Source organism: Salmo trutta, chromosome 2 (assembly GCF_901001165.1).
Source record: "Salmo trutta chromosome 2, fSalTru1.1, whole genome shotgun sequence".
Classification (NCBI taxonomy): domain Eukaryota; kingdom Metazoa; phylum Chordata; class Actinopteri; order Salmoniformes; family Salmonidae; genus Salmo; species Salmo trutta.
In genome coordinates, this window is record NC_042958.1 from 41,508,227 (window position 1) to 41,524,135 (window position 15,909).

Sequence of the window (15,909 nt, forward strand, 5' to 3'; positions counted from 1 at the left end):
GGTAGGATGGTCAGTTTTATGAGGGTATGTTTGGCAACATGAGTGAAGGATTTGTTGGGAAATAGGAAGCCAATTCTAGATTTAATTTTTGATTGGAGATGTTTAATGTGAGTCTGGAAGGAGAGTTTACAGTCTAACCAGGCACCTAGGTATTTGTAGGTGTCCACATATTCTAAGTCAGAACCGTCCAGAGTAGTGATGCTGGGCAGGTGTGGGCAGCGATCGGTTGAAGAGCATGCATTTAGTTTTACTTGCATTTAAGAGCAGTTGAAGGCCACGGAAGGAGAGTTGTATGGCATTGAAGCTTGTCTGGGGGTTAGTTAACACAGTGTCCAAAGAAGGGCCAGAGGTATACAGAATGGTGTCGTCTGCGTAGAGGTGGATCAGAGAATCACCAGCAGCAAGAGCGACATCATTGATGTATACAGAGAAAAGAGTCGGCCCGAGAATTGAACCCTGTGGCACACCCATAGAGACTGGCAGAGGTCCGGTCAACAGGCCCTCGGATTTGACACACTGAACTCTATCTGAGAAGTAGGTGAACCAGGCGAGGCAGTTATTTGAGAAACCAAGGCTGTCGAGTCTGCCGATAAGAATGTGGTGATTGACAGAGTCGAAAGCCTTGGCCAGGTCGATGAATACAGCTGCACAGTATTGTCTCTTATCGATGGCGGTAATGATATCGTTTAGGACCTTGAGCGTGGCTAAGGTGCATCCATGACCAGCTCAGAAACCAGATTGCATAGCGGAGAAAGTACGGTGGGATTCGAAATGGTCGGTGATCTGTTTGTTAACTTGGCTTTCGAAGACCTTAGAAGGGCAGTGTAGGATAGATATAGGTCTGTAGCAGTTTGGTTCTAGAGTGTCTCCCCCTTTGAAGAGGGGGATGACCGAGGCAGCTTTCCAATCTTTGGGGATCTCAAAAGATATGAAAGAGAGGTTGAACAGGCTAGTAAATAGGGGTTGCAACAATTTCGGCGGATAATTTTAGAAAGAGAGGGTCCAGATTGTCTAGCCCGGCTGATTTGTTGGGGTCCAGATTTTGCAGCTCTTTCAGAACATCAGCTATCTGGATTTGGGTGAAGGAGAAATGGGGGAGGCTTGGGCAAGTTGCTGCATAGCTGTTGACCGGGGTAGCCAGGTGGAAAGCATGGCCAGCCGTAGAAAAATGCTTATTGAAATGTTCAATTATCGTGGATTTATCGGTAGTGACAGCGTTTCCTAGCCTCAGTGCAGTGGGCAGCTAGGAGGAGGTGCTCTTATTCTCCATGGACTTTACAGTGTCCCAGAACTTTTTGGAGTTTGCGCTACAGGATGCAAATTTCTGTTTGATAAAGCTAGCCTTTGCTTTCCTAACTGCCTGTGTATATTGGTTCCTAACTTCCCTGAAAAGTCGCATATCGCGGGGGCTATTTGATGCTAATACAGTACGCCACAGGATATTTTTGTGCTGGTCAAGGGCAGTCAGGTCTGGAGAGAACCAAGGGCTATATCTGTTCCTGATTCAAAAAAAATTGAACGGGGCATGCTTATTTAAGATGGTGAGGAAAGCGCAGTTGAAGAATAACCAGGCATCCTCTACTGACGGAATGAAGTCAATATCCTTCCAGGATACCCGGGCCAGGTCGATAAGAAAAGCCTGCTCGCTGAAGTGTTTTACGGAGCGTTTGACAGTGATGAGGGGTGGTCGTTTCACCGCAGACCCATTATGGACGCAGGCAATGAGGCAGTGATCGCTGAGATCTTGGTTGAAGACAGCAGAGGTGTATTTGGAGGGCAGGTTGGTTAGGATGATATCTATGAGGGTGCCCGTGTTTACGGATTTGGGGTTGTACCTGGTAGGTTCATTGATAATTTGTGTGAGATTGAGGGCATCAAGCTTAGATTGTAGGATGGCCGGGGTGTTAAGCATGTCCCAGTTTAGGTCACCTAACAAACAGCACGAGCTCTGAAGACAGATGGGGGGCAATCAATTCATATATGGTGTCCAGGGCACAGCTGGGGACAGAAGGTGGTCTATAGCAAGCGGCAACGGTGAGAGACTTGTTTCTGGATTTTTAAAAGTAGAAGCTCGAACTGTTTGGGCATAGACCTGGATAGTAAGACAGAACTCTGCAGGCTCTCTCTGCAGTAGATTGCAACTCCGCCCCCTTTGGCAGTTCTATCTTGTCGAAAAATGTTATAGTTAGGGATGGAAATTTCAAGGTTTTTGGTGGTCTTCCTAAGCCAGTATTCAGGCACGGCTAGGACATCCGGGATGTAGATGTAGCCTATTGAATATCATTCTAGAATATGACAGATGTAGTAACCTATTGAAAAAAACGGACAAAAAACTGAGTACAAAAATATGCTCCAGAATTAAAAAATGTTGATGATCACAAATTAATTAATCTAAATGGCAAAATTAGACTTAATAATACTGTCTTTACTAACTCTGTGCTGTAGCCTCCATCGACCCAATTGGTATCCTCAAGCCAAGTCGTATAGTAGCGAACAATGCTAGAATGTTCCAAAGTAGCCAGTGCTTTCACTTCACGATTTGCTTCTCTGTAAGAGTTAGGATCATAATTACAACATGTAAATGAACATCTGATAGTTGCTAATGAGCATCAACTATAGCATACAGAAGACACACAAGGTAAGAGGGATACACACTACTCATAACACGTTTAGGGGGAACAAAATGGGGATAGTAACGTCTTAGCCAATGACTGTATATATGAATGGACAAAGCCATTGATCACGTGACACCATTCATTCCTATGTGAAGACTCAATGGCGCATTGAAGCCAAAGGAAGTCGGTTAAGATGGCGCCTCATGGAAACATAACATGCGCACTTTGAGCTACTCCTGGAAGTGACGTTGCAGGCTAGCTCAGTGCTGCCTCCTCTCATTGAGTAACTCCGGACCGGAGCGAGCCTCCTCTCATTGAGTAACTCATGCTCCGGTCCGGAGCGAGCAGTCGCACTTCGCTTCGCTCCACAGGTAATATTACACTTCTTTACATTACAACGGTTTGGTTTGTTTGATCTGAGCAATTTTTTCTTAGCTATCAAAGATAATTGTGTAGTTTAGAGTAATTAGAGTAATTATCGAGACCAGCTATTTTTTCGTCCTCCTAACGTAGTCAACACTGCTAGCTGCTAGCTAGTCAACACCGCTAGCTAGCCAACCGTTACCGACTAGCAGCGCTGTAGATACTATTACATTACAACGGAACAATTTGACTAGTGCAGTGTTAGCTAGCTAGCTACATAGCTGTCTTTGTCATAGCTTGATAATTGTATAGTTTAGTAATTATCGAGGTTAGCTAGCCAGCTATTTCCGTCCCCCGCGACGCCATTGTTCCATACCTAGCCATACCTAGCCAACTATTACCGACGAGCAGCATTGTAGAAACTAAATACATTACAAAGGAACGTCTTGATTAGTGTTATGTTATGTTAGCTAGCTACAAAGTTGCTTTTGTATAATAGCCAACCTCTACCGACTAGCAGCACTGTAGAAACTATTACATTACAACGGAACGATTTGACTAGTGCAGTGTTCGCTAGCTAGCTACATAGCTGTCTTTGTCATAGCTTGATAATTGTGCAGTTTAGTAATTATCGAGGTCAGCTAGGTTAGCTAGCCAGCTATTTCCGTCCCCCGCGACGCCATTGTTCCATACCCAGCCAACTATTACCGACGAGCAGCATTGTAGAAACTAAATACATTACAAAGGAACGTCTTGATTAGTGTTATGTTAGCTAGCTACAAAGTTGCTTTTGTATAATAGCCAACCTCTACCGACTAGCAGCACTGTAGAAACTATTACATTACAACGGAACGACTTGATTAGTGTAGTGTTGTGTTAGTTAGCTAGCATTTGTCATTTTAGTCAATAAGATTTTCGCAACGTAAGCTTAACTTTCTGAACATTCGAGACGTGTAGTCCACTTGTCATTCCAATCTCCTTTGCATTAGCGTAGCCTCTTCTGTAGCTTGTCAACTATGTGTCTGTCTATCCCTGTTCTCTCCCCTCTGCACAGGCCATACAAACGCTTCACACCGCGTGGCCGCTGCCACTCTAACCTGGTGGTCCCAGCGCGCACGACCCACGTGGAGTTCCAGGTCTCCGGCAGCCTCTGGAACTGCCGGTCTGCGGCCAACAAGGCTGAGTTCATCTCAGCCTATGCTACCCTCCAGTCACTAGACTTCCTGGTGCTGAAGGAAACATGGATTACCACAGATAACACTGCTACTCCTACTGCTCTCTCCTCGTCTGCCTACGTGTTCTCGCATACCCCTAGAGCATCGAGCCAGCGGGGTGGTGGCACTGGAATCCTCATCTCTCCCAAGTGGACATTCTCTCTTTCTCCCCTGACCCATCTGTCTATCTCCTCATTTGAATTCCATGCTGTCACAGTTACCAGCCCTTTCAAGCTTAAAATCCTTATCATTTATCGCCCTCCAGGTTCCCTTGGAGAGTTCATCAATGAGCTTGATGCCTTGATAAGTTCCTTCCCTGAGGATGGCTCACCTCTCACAGTTCTGGGTGACTTTAACCTCCCCACGTCTACCTTTGACTCATTCCTCTCTGCCTCCTTCTTTCCACTCCTCTCCTCTTTTGACCTCACCCTCTCACCTTCCCCCCCTACTCACAAGGCAGGCAATACGCTTGACCTCATCTATACTAGATGCTGTTCTTCCACTAATCTCATTGCAACTCCTCTCCAAGTCTCCGACCACTACCTTGTATCCTTTTCCCTCTCGCTCTCATCCAACACTTCTCACTCTGCCCCTACTCGGATGGTATTGCGCCGTCCCAACCTTCGCTCTCTCTCTCCTGCTACTCTCTTCTCTTCCATCCTAACCTTCTCCAACCTATCTCCTGATTCTGCCTCCTCAACCCTCCTCTCCTCCCTTTCTGCATCCTTTGATTTTCTCTGTCCCCTATCCTCCAGGCCGGCTCGGTCCTCCACTCCTGCGCCGTGGCTCGACGACTCACTGCGAGCTCACAGAACAGGGCTCCGGGCAGCCGAGCGGAAATGGAGGAAAACTCGCCTCCCTGCGGACCTGGCATCCTTTCACGCCCTCCTCTCTACATTTTCCTCTTCTGTCTCTGCTGCTAAAGCCACTTTCTACCACTCTAAATTACAAGCATCTGCCTCTAACCCTAGGAAGCTCTTTGCTACCTTCTCCTCCCTCCTGAATCCTCCTCCCCCTCCCCCCCCTCCTCTCTCTCTGCGGATGACTTCGTCAACCATTTTGAAAAGAAGGCTGATGACATCCGATCCTCGTTTGCTAAGCCAAACGACACCGCTGGTCCTGCTCACACTGCCCTACCCTGTGCTTTGACCTCTTTCTCCCCTCTCTCTCCAGATGAAATCTCACGTCTCGTGACGGCCGGCCGCCCAACAACCTGCCCACTTGACCCTATCCCCTCCTCTCTTCTCCAGACCATTTCCGGAGACCTTCTCCCCTACCTCACCTCGCTCATCAACTCATCCTTGACCGCTGGCTACGTCCCTTCCGTCTTCAAGAGAGCGAGAGTTGCACCCCTTCTGAAAAAACCTACACTCGATCCCTCCGATATCAACAACTACAGACCAGTATCCCTTTTTCTTTTCTCTCCAAAACTCTTGAATGTGCCGTCCTTGGCCAGCTCTCCTGCTATCTCTCTCAGAATGACCTTCTTGATCCTAATCAGTCAGGTTTCAAGACTGGGCATTCAACTGAGACTGCTCTTCTCTGCGTCACGGAGGCTCTCCGCACTGCTAAAGCTAACTCTCTCTCCTCTGCTCTCATCCTTCTAGACCTATCTGCTGCCTTTGATACTGTGAACCATCAGATCCTCCTCTCCACCCTCTCCGAGCTGGGCATCTCCGGCGCGGCCCACGCTTGGATTGCGTCCTACCTGACAGGTCGCTCCTACCAGGTGGCGTGGCGAGAATCTGTCTCCGCACCACGTGCTCTCACCACTGGTGTCCCCCAGGGCTCTGTTCTAGGCCCTCTCCTATTCTCACTATACACCAAGTCACTTGGCTCGGTCATATCCTCACATGGTCTCTCCTATCATTGCTACGCAGACGACACACAATTAATCTTCTCCTTTCCCCCTTCTGATAACCAGGTGGCGAATCGCATCTCTGCATGTCTGGCAGACATATCAGTGTGGATGACGGCTCACCACCTCAAGCTGAACCTCGGCAAGACGGAGCTGCTCTTCCTCCCGGGGAAGGACTGCCCGTTCCATGATCTCACCATCACGGTTGACAACTCCCTTGTGTCCTCCTCCCAGAGTGCTAAGAACCTTGGCGTGACCCTGGACAACACCCTGTCGTTCTCCACTAACATCAAGGCGGTGACCCGATCCTGTAGGTTCATGCTCTACAACATTCGCAGAGTACGACCCTGCCTCACACAGGAAGCGGCGCAGGTCCTAGTCCAGGCACTTGTCATCTCCCGTCTGGATTACTGCAACTCTCTGTTGGCAGGGCTCCCTGCCTGTGCCATTAAACCCCTACAACTCATCCAGAACGCCGCAGCCCGTCTGGTGTTCAACCTTCCCAAGTTCTCTCACGTCACCCCGCTCCTCCGCTCTCTCCACTGGCTTCCAGTTGAAGCTCGCATCCGCTACAAGTCCATGGTGCTTGCCTACGGAGCTGTGAGGGGAACGGCACCTCCGTACCTTCAGGCTCTGATCAGGCCCTACACCCAAACAAGGGCACTGCGTTCATCCACCTCTGGCCTGCTCGCCTCCCTACCTCTGAGGAAGCACAGTTCCCGCTCAGCCCAGTCAAAACTGTTCGCTGCTCTGGCACCCCAATGGTGGAACAAGCTCCCTCACGACCCAGGACAGCGGAGTCAATCACCACCTTCCGGAGACACCTGAAACCCCACCTCTTTAAGGAATACCTGGGATAGGATAAAGTAATCCTTCTAACCCCCCCCCCCCAAAAGATTTAGATGCACTATTGTAAAGTGGTTTTTCCACTGGATATCATAAGGTGAATGCACCGATTTGTAAGTCGCTCTGGATAAGAGCGTCTGCTAAATTACTTAAATGTAAATGTTGAAGGCCGACCGGGGAAGTGCAGGCTGCCATTAGCCATTAATAGTGAGGGTAGCTTGTGAGGTAATATGCGTTTTTCTCAATTTCTTTGAAGGAGAATGGGATCGTAGTCCTCTGGGTCAGGTAGTCCTCTGGGTCAGGTTGTCCTCTGGGTCAGGTTGTCCTCTGGGTCAGGTTGTCCTCTGGGTCAGGTTGTCCTCTGGGTCAGGTTGTCCTCTGGGTCATTTAGGAACAGTTTGATTTAATAAAGAGTGGTCTACTTGGTGTGATGGAAATATCTTGATCATAACTGGAGAGAGAGAGAGAGATTCACTTTTGCTGTAACCATGTAAAAGAGCCCAAACAAAGCCAAACCTTAACCAAATACAGAATTACAGACACCCTCAAAAAAACATGGTTAGCCAGAGAGGAGACTGGCATCACTGAGTCAGGAAGCCAGAGAGGAGACTGGCATCACTGTGGGTCAGGAAGCCAGAGAGGAGACTGGCATCACTGTGGGTCAGGAAGCCAGAGAGGAGACTGGCATCACTGTGGGTCAGGAAGCCAGAGAAGACAGACTGGCATCACTGTGGGTCAGGAAGCCAGAGAGGACAGACTGGCATCACAATTAGAAACTACTTCCCCAAATATATATCAATTAGAAACTCCTTCCCCAAATTCAAAATTAAAAGTTTTACATTCACAGAACAATCTAACAAAGAGAAACTTTGTGTAATTTTGGGGGAAAGGTCTGATGTTATAGAGTTGGTAGCACAGTATGTCACAGCTTGCCACTAGCTAAGGGAGGAAACATCATGTACTATTTCCTACATGACTGATAAGTAATAGAATATATAAGTACCTGCAGTCATTTTCTATTTTGTTTGTGAAATTGGATTCTGAACGTTGAACATTATTACATTTCTGTGTTGGATATCTTTTAGTTTCATTTGTTATATATGTTTTTCCCTATGTGTGCCACATTCACAGACTTACCTCTTGTATTTAATAAGCTTTCCTCCACAGCTTGCTTCATCATTCATTTTCCACACTTTCTCTCCCAACTTTTCTGCCTTGCCGCTACTTTGCAGGTCATAAAGATGCTTATTCACAATTTTTTTTGATTGGCCCAATTCTCTGGCAATTTCTTGCGCACTCATTCCTCTTCCATCACTCTTTGACGTCAGCACCCTCCTCAGTTCCTCCACTGTGATGCCAGGGGTCTCGGAAGGACTAGGCATTCGATCTGACTCTGGAACACTCACAGAGACAGACGCTGCCCCTGGTTTCTCCACAGACCAGACTGGTGGTTTGTCTGGTGTTACATAAAGAAGTCCAGCTCTGTTTAAAGTGTACAGGACACTGTTTACATCCTTGGCCTTCTTTAGTCCAACAGCCTTAGCTATCTGGAGGGCAGTGGATCCTTGTTTCTTCACCTTTAAAAAGGTACATATTCTCTCCTTCAAGTCCAACTGGTCTCCTTGCTGGTTGTCGCAGGATATAGTCACTAGAATGTTGAAGCATGGGAGTAAAGGAAAAGGAAAAAAATTACAGACTTTAGCCAGTTGATGTTCAGTGTACAATCCAGTGATAATGCCTGAGAAGCCGGTGTTTGGAGGATATATTGGCACGGGTGTAGTTAGGCGTGAGACGAAATAGAGGGTCGGCAAACCGTGTCAATATATCCTCCAAACACCGGCTTCTCAGGCATTATCACCTTTATACAACGGGAAACCAACATATCTAAATAATGATTTACATATTATCATTAAAAACATTATTTTGAGGAACTAATTCAAACTAGTGATCCACCGATATGACATTTTTGCCGGATACAGATATCCAATATTTTCCTTGTCAAGAAAAACGATACCGATAACCGATATTAAGCATTCTAGTACAGTTAAATAGTTAACACACACACACATGGACGCAGCGGTCTAAGGCACTGCATCTCAGTGCAAGAGGCGTCACTACAGTCCCTGGTTCGAATCCAGGCTGTATCACATCAGGCCGTGATTGGGAGTTCCATAGTGCAATGTCATTGTAAATAAGAATTTGTTCTTAAATTACTTGCCTAGTTAAATAAAGGTCACACACACCAAAAAGTTATTTTGTTGGCATTCACATATGTCCCCATTACCAGTAAAACATAATCAAAACCTATTTCTTTCACTTACCTTGCTGTGCTGTTTTGTTGTTCAGTCGTTTCATTCTCAACCAGGATTTCTATGGATCGCCGTTTGGGTCTTTGCGTGTCCAATAACATGACATCTGTTTCAGTAGCTATAGTTAGATAGCTAACTATATAGCTAGGTGTCATCATCTAAAATAACCCTCATTTATGAGACAGTTCTTATTTGATTAATGGTGGTCAGACCCATCTATGTGAAGCTAGCCACAATAAGGATTAGCCACAATAGTGGACTTTGCAGGTTAGCCTTCCAAATAAAAGTATGGCATAATTCTACTATTTGTATTCATTTGCATGACTGTCAATGACATACTTTTATTTCGAAGGCAACCCACAAATTCCACTATTGTGCCTAATCCTTATTGTGGCTAGCTTCACAACACATAACCCGGTCCGGTCGAGCCTCACTAGCCAGATGAAGCTAGCTGGCTGCTTATAACGTTAGCTTTGGGCAACAGGGTTAAGTAGCTGGCTAGCTATTTATTTTCATGAACTGAAGTTCAATTTCAGTAGGCGAACAACAAGTGGCAACCTAGCTAATACTTACTCACAAGGATTCCTAAATCATTGCTAGAAATAATGAAAATGACTGCAGGTTCTACTGGTCATTGTTTTCAGGCTGGTTGTATTGGTGTTAGCTAGGTACCAAGCTAAAGCTAGCTACCCCAGAAGTTGCGGTCGAACAAATGATGCTTCATTACCAACGCGGTATTGTAAACACATCGTTCGTGGCCGGACTTTGCAGACTTTTTTGTATAGCTATGACAGTGCTACTGTATCATTTTTGACATGCAAAGATCCAAAAGGCGTTCCATAGTATAAAGTGGTCGTGAAGCTAATAGCAGTGACGCCATTACTGTGCAACTCTGGTAGTTCAACATCTGAAAAATACCGCACTTGGTAGTGTGTACTGATGCTCGACCAGTCGGCGAAAAAGAACGGTTGATTGTCAGGGGCAATGAATTCCATTATCTTGGCTTTAATGGATTTCGCCTTTGCGTTGTCTCGCTGAAATGTTCTTCCTCTTTCAAATGACTGCTAGTTCCACACAGCAGACATTGTGGGTCAGGTTAGGAATGCTGCTGTTGCACGTGTAGCGCAAATTTGTACGTGGCGTCATTACGTCATATACCTACGTTATATAGGTATGCACGTCAGCTTTGACATCGGTTTTGCACATCAGGACGTTAAACTAAACATCCGCTGATACCGATGTTGGCATTTCTAGCAAATATCGTCCGATTCCGATATGTTCACCGATATATTGTGCATCCCTAATTCAAACCATTTCATCCTTCCACAAGATATAGTCACGACACAAATCTAGGGTTGCTACCCAAGCCGGCTGGTCGTTCGTCCTATCGGTTCAGTTGCCAAAGACGCGACCCAGTCTTTAAGCCTTCGTGTTCTGTATCTATGGACGCGACCCAGATGTTCATTCTAAATATTCTATGCCATACTGGCGGGCAACGTTCTTATCCTTTGCTTGCTTGCTAGCTAGCCAACTACGGCTAACTTACAGTCAGGTCAAACAGTGCAGCCAGAATAACAACAAAGTAGCTAAATTTGCATTTGTTTAAGCTGTTTTCTAGTGACATTGCTTTCTAATCAACCATAACAATGAACTAATGAGGCACGATTTCACCTGGCATAGAAAATATGCCCTCATCAGGACACTGTTGTTCAGAGGAGCTAGCCAACAACACAGCTAATACAATCATTTCAAACTGAAGCAGGAAAGACTGTAAACAAGCTGCACTTTGTTTCGTTTGACCTGTTTTCTATTGATAGTTATTTGTATATATCCATAAAAATTATGCTGATTCAAGTTTTCGACTGGCTGAGAAAAGCTGCCTGCCTGTCTGTCTCATCCCGACACGTTCATTACTACTACGAGACAGATGGGGATCGAATTTGAATATTGAAACAATGTTGCAAATTTCAGATAGACAGACAGCAAGGTTTATACAAAACTCTGCTGTTGAAAACTAAATAGGCATTTTAACGTCATAGATTTAGCGGGTGGTAACTTGTGGAATAGACACCGGCTAGAATTCGGTTTTAACTAATCAGCATTCAGGATTAGACCCACACAATGTATAAAGATGCTTCTTCACCTAATTTGTGTGATTGGCCCAATTCTCTGGAAATTTGTGGCGCACTCATCCCTCTTCCATCACTCTTTGACGTCAGCACCCTCCTCAGTTCCTCCACTGTGATGCCAGGGGTCTCGGAAGGACTAGGCATTCGATCTGACTCTGGAACACTCACAGAGACAGACGCCACCCCTGGTTTCTCCACAGACCAGACTGGTGGAATGTCTGGTGTTGCATAAAGAAGTCCAGCTTTGTTATAAGTATACAGGATACTGTTTACATCCTTGGCCGTCTTCAGTCCAACAGCCTTAGCTATCTGGAGGGCAGTGGATCCTTGTTTCTTCACCTTTAAAAAGGTACATATTCTCTCCTTCAAGTCCAACTGGTCTCCTTGCTGGTTGTCACAGAACATAGTCACTAGAATGTTGAAGCATGGGAGTAAAGGAAAAAATTATAGACTTTAGCCAGTTGATGTTCAGTGTACAATTCAGTGATAATGCCTGAGAAGCCGGTGTTTGGAGGATACATTGGTACGTCGATGGCCGGCAAACCGTGCCAATATATCCTCCAAACACTGGCTTCGAAGCCATTGTCACTTTTATAAAATGGGTTACTAACATGTTTAAATAATGATTGACATATTTTCATTAAAAACATTGAAGAATTTATTCATTCTATTTCATCCTTCCACAAGATATAGTCCCGACACAAATCTAGGGTTGCTACCCAAGCCGGCTGGTCGTTCGTCCTATCGTTTCGGTTGCCAGAGACGCGATCCAGTATTTAAGTCTTCTTGTTCTTTATCTATGGACGTGACCCAGTCATTAATTCTAAATATTCTATTGCCATACTGGCTGTCAACGGTCTTATCCCTTACTCGCTAGCTAGCCAACTACGGCTAATTTAGTCACGTCAAACAGTGCAGCCAGAATAACAACAAAGTAGCTGCATTTGTTTAAGCTGTTTTCTAGTGACATTGCTTTCTAATCAACCATAACAATGAGCTAATGAGGCACGATTTCACCTGGCATAGAAAATGTGCCCTCTCATCAGGACACTGTTGTTCAGAGGAGCTAGCCAACAACACAACTAATACAATAATTTCAAACTGAAGCAGGAAAGACTGTTAACAAGCTGCACTTTGTTTCGTTTTACCTGTTTTCTATTGCTATTTCTTTGTATATATGCATAAAAATGATGCCGATTCATTATTTAGACTGGCTGAGAAAACCTGCCTGCCTGTCTGTCTCATCTCGACACGTTCATAACTACTATGCGACAGCTGGAGATCGAGTTTCAATATTGAAACAATGTTACACATGTCAGATAGACAGCAAGGTTTATACAAAACTCCACTGTTGAAAACTAAATGTTAGTCTAAAAGAAATGTGAGGAAATGTCTAGATGCTTTTTATAGTGAAGATCAAGTTTATAAATTGCCTGGCTGGGCTGATGAGACAGTGGATTGTGCAGTCAGATGGAACAGAGTAAATAGGCATTTTAACGTCATAGAGTTAGCGGGTGGTAACTTGTGGAATAGACACCGGCTGGAATGCGGTTTTAACTAATCAGCATTCAGGATTAGACACACCCGTTGTATAAAGATGCTTATTCACCTAATTTTTGTGAATGGCCCAATTCTCTGGCAAGTTGAGGCGCACTCATCCCTCTTCCATCACTCTTTGACGTCAGCACCCTCCTCAGTTCCTCCACTGTGATGCCAGGGGTCTCGGAAGGACTAGGCATTCGATCTGACTCTGGAACACTCACAGAGACAGACGCCACCCCTGGTTTCTCCACAGACCAGACTGGTGGAATGTCTGGTGTTGCATAAAGAAGTCCAGCTCTGTTTAAAGTGTACAGGACACTGTTTACACCCTTGGCCGTCTTCAGTCCAACAGCCTTCGCTATCTGGAGGGCAGTGGATCCTTCTTTCTTCACCTCTAAAAAGGTACATATTCTCTCCTTCAAGTCCAACTGGTCTCCTTGCCGGTTGTCGCAGGACATAGTCACTAGAATGTTGAAGCATGGGAGTAAAAGATAAAGGAAACATGACAGACTTTAGCCAGTTGATGTTCAGTGTACAAGTTACAATTATGAAATCATTGTCACATACTGTTGGAAGTTAGCCTGTTGGAACCAGCCTGATTGCTGCATCAACTTAAAAAGGGATACTTAGAGATTTTGGCAATGAAGCCCTTTATCCACTTCCCCAGAGTCTGGTGAACTCAGGTGAATTTTCTTGTATTTGCATCCAGTATGAAGGACGTTAGAGGTAGTTTCACTAGCCAATGCTAACTAGCGTTAGCGCAAAGACTGGAAGTCTATAGTATCTACTAGCAAGCTAGAAGTTACCATAGACATCCAGTCATTGCGCTAACGCTAGTTAGCAACTTCCTCCAAACTGCACACAGACAAATGATATCCACGAGTTCATCTAACTCAAAGGAAGTAATAGGGCTTCATTGCTAAAATCCTGAATGAAATAGAATGTTGAACGCAGCAATCAGGCTGGTTCCACCAGTCAGTATGTTGGAAACCTCTGAGCATAAAGAACAGAGTTCATGGTTTCCAACCATAAATAATACAAACTGCTGAAAAGCAGCTATTCGTTTTACAAGTTATTACTAATACAAACAGCTATATACAGTTGAATGTATTTATTAATGTAATCAGTGTGAAACATGATGAATACTTGAGTGCCAGTATTTCTAAAATGGTCTCATAGCTAACATATAGTAGCTAACCTATAGTAGCTAACCTATAACGTTAGTAGCAGCTAACCTATAGTAGTAGCTAACCTATAGTAGCAGCTAACCTATAGTAGCAGCTAACCTATAGTAGCAGCTAACCTATAGTAGCAGCTAACCTATAGTAGCAGCTAACCTATAACGCTAGTAGCAGCTAACCTATAGTAGTAGCTAACCTATAGCAGCAGCTAACCTACAGTAGCAGCTAACCTACAGTAGCAGCTAACCTACAGTAGTAGCTAACCTATAGTAGCAGCTAAACTGGAGTAGCAACTAAACAGATTGGAACTTTACATTTAAAGCATTAGTAGGATTTCGTCTTACCTTCCAGATGAGATAAAATGACTTGCCGAACATTTTATTTTCGGTCATGTCTAGATGGGGCCCAGCTTTTGTCCAATTTAGGTCAAAGGCAGATTTTTTTGGCAATTTAGCTAACCCTAATTATTTTCCTAACCTTAACCTAATTCCCATAGCCTGTCACGTTTATTCTCCTAACCTGCTGCGTAAAATCTCCTAAACCTGCTTTCGTAAAGTCAATTCTGGAAAAAAGCTGGACCCTTTCTAGCCATTACCCTACAACCCGGAAATGAGTTACGTCTGATTCGTTCAGCCATCCCTATGGCGAAAATGAATGGGGAGAGAAAAGGATTTAGGAATAAACGCCGAAAATAAAGTCTGAGGTTAACACAGGTTTCGGAGATATAATACTTATTTTCTATATGAGATAATAGGAGTTAGCAAACATGACCTTTATTAATTATGAAGCCTATATGTGTTTTTTTTGTAAAAATGTATAACAAAACAACAAAAAATACCAAAAAGTGATGTTAATTGATAAACATATAATATGTCCTAGGCCTGTTTTTTATTTTTTTTATTTAACCTTTATTTTAAGAACTAATTCTTGTTTACAATGAAGGCCTACCAAAAGGCTTCCTGTGGGGACGGGGGCTGGGATTAAAAATACAAATAAATTAAATAAAAATATAGGACAAAACATACATCACGACAAGAAAGACGACACCACATAAAGAGACACCTAAGACAACAACATAGCATGGCAGCAACACATGACAACACAGCATGACAACATGATAGCAACACAACATGGCAGTAGCACAAAACAGGACACAAACATTATTGGGCACCGACAACAGCACAAAGGGCAAGAAGGTAGAGACAACAATATATCACGCAAAGCAGCCACAACTGTCAGTAAGAGTGTCCGTGATTGAGTCTTTGAATGAAGAGATTGAAGAGGTATAGAGATGACCCGTTTACAGAAGAGTATAGAGTGCAGTGATGTGTCCTATAAGGAGCATTGGTGGCAAATCTGATGGTCGAATGGTAAAGAACATCTAGCTGCTCGAGAGCACCCTTACCTGCCGATCTATAAATTACTTCTCCGTAATCTAGCATGGGTAGGATGGTCATCTGAATCAGGGTTAGTTTGGCAGCTGGGGTGAAAGAGGATCGATTACGATAGAGGAAACCAAGTCTAGATTTAACTTTAGCCTGCAGCTTTGATATGTGCTGAGAGAAGGACAGTGTACTGTCTAGCCATACTCTCAAGTACTTGTATGAGGTGACTACCTCAAGCTCTAAACCCTCAGAGGTAGTAATCACACCGGTGCGGAGAGGAGAATTCTGCTTAGCAAACCAGATGACCTTTGTTTTGGAGGGGTTCAGAACAAGGTCAACACCATGCCCAAACCGGAATCGTCACATTCGCGAGCTTTGCAAAATAAATGTACACATATATGTTATTCAATCATTGCACCCAAACTGCTCGCACGTGACAAAAAAGCGTCTCTTCGTTGCCAGGTGTT

The 15,909-nt window shown here is 44.6% G+C and overlaps 1 protein-coding gene across 3 annotated transcripts; it reads right to left on the bottom strand.

The window, feature by feature from the left end:
• Positions 1 to 7,145: 7,145 nt before the first annotated feature.
• On the bottom strand, positions 7,146 to 14,801 carry LOC115155426 (double-stranded RNA-specific adenosine deaminase). 3 transcript variants are annotated; one of them, XM_029702037.1, is made up of 5 exons: positions 14,402 to 14,801; positions 12,944 to 13,339; positions 11,349 to 11,744; positions 8,034 to 8,544; positions 7,146 to 7,586 (listed from the first exon to the last, which is right to left on the bottom strand). In XM_029702037.1, the coding sequence occupies exons 2-5, from the start codon at positions 13,332 to 13,334 to the stop codon at positions 7,478 to 7,480; spliced, it is 1,407 nt and encodes a 468-aa protein (XP_029557897.1). In that variant the 5' UTR covers positions 13,335 to 13,339; positions 14,402 to 14,801; the 3' UTR covers positions 7,146 to 7,477. The 3 variants fall into 3 exon arrangements, with proteins under 3 accessions (XP_029557897.1, XP_029557906.1, XP_029557915.1); XM_029702046.1 differs by having other exon boundaries at positions 7,146 to 7,347; positions 14,402 to 14,800; XM_029702055.1 differs by having other exon boundaries at positions 7,146 to 7,624; positions 14,402 to 14,800.
• Positions 14,802 to 15,909: the final 1,108 nt, after the last annotated feature.

What these genes read in the sequence shown, in the direction of transcription:
- LOC115155426 (XM_029702037.1), bottom strand. Translation starts at nt 13,334, where the DNA reads ATGTCCTGCGACAACCGGCAAGGAGACCAGTTGGACTTGAAGGAGAGA. An exon ending in GGGCCATTCACAAAAATTAG is followed by an intron (nt 11,745 to 12,943) that starts GTGAATAAGCAT and finishes TCAACATTCTAG; the next exon opens with TGACTATGTTCTGTGACAAC. An exon ending in AAGCTTATTAAATACAAGAG is followed by an intron (nt 7,587 to 8,033) that starts GTAAGTCTGTGA and finishes CCTGACCCACAG; the next exon opens with TGATGCCAGTCTCCTCTCTG.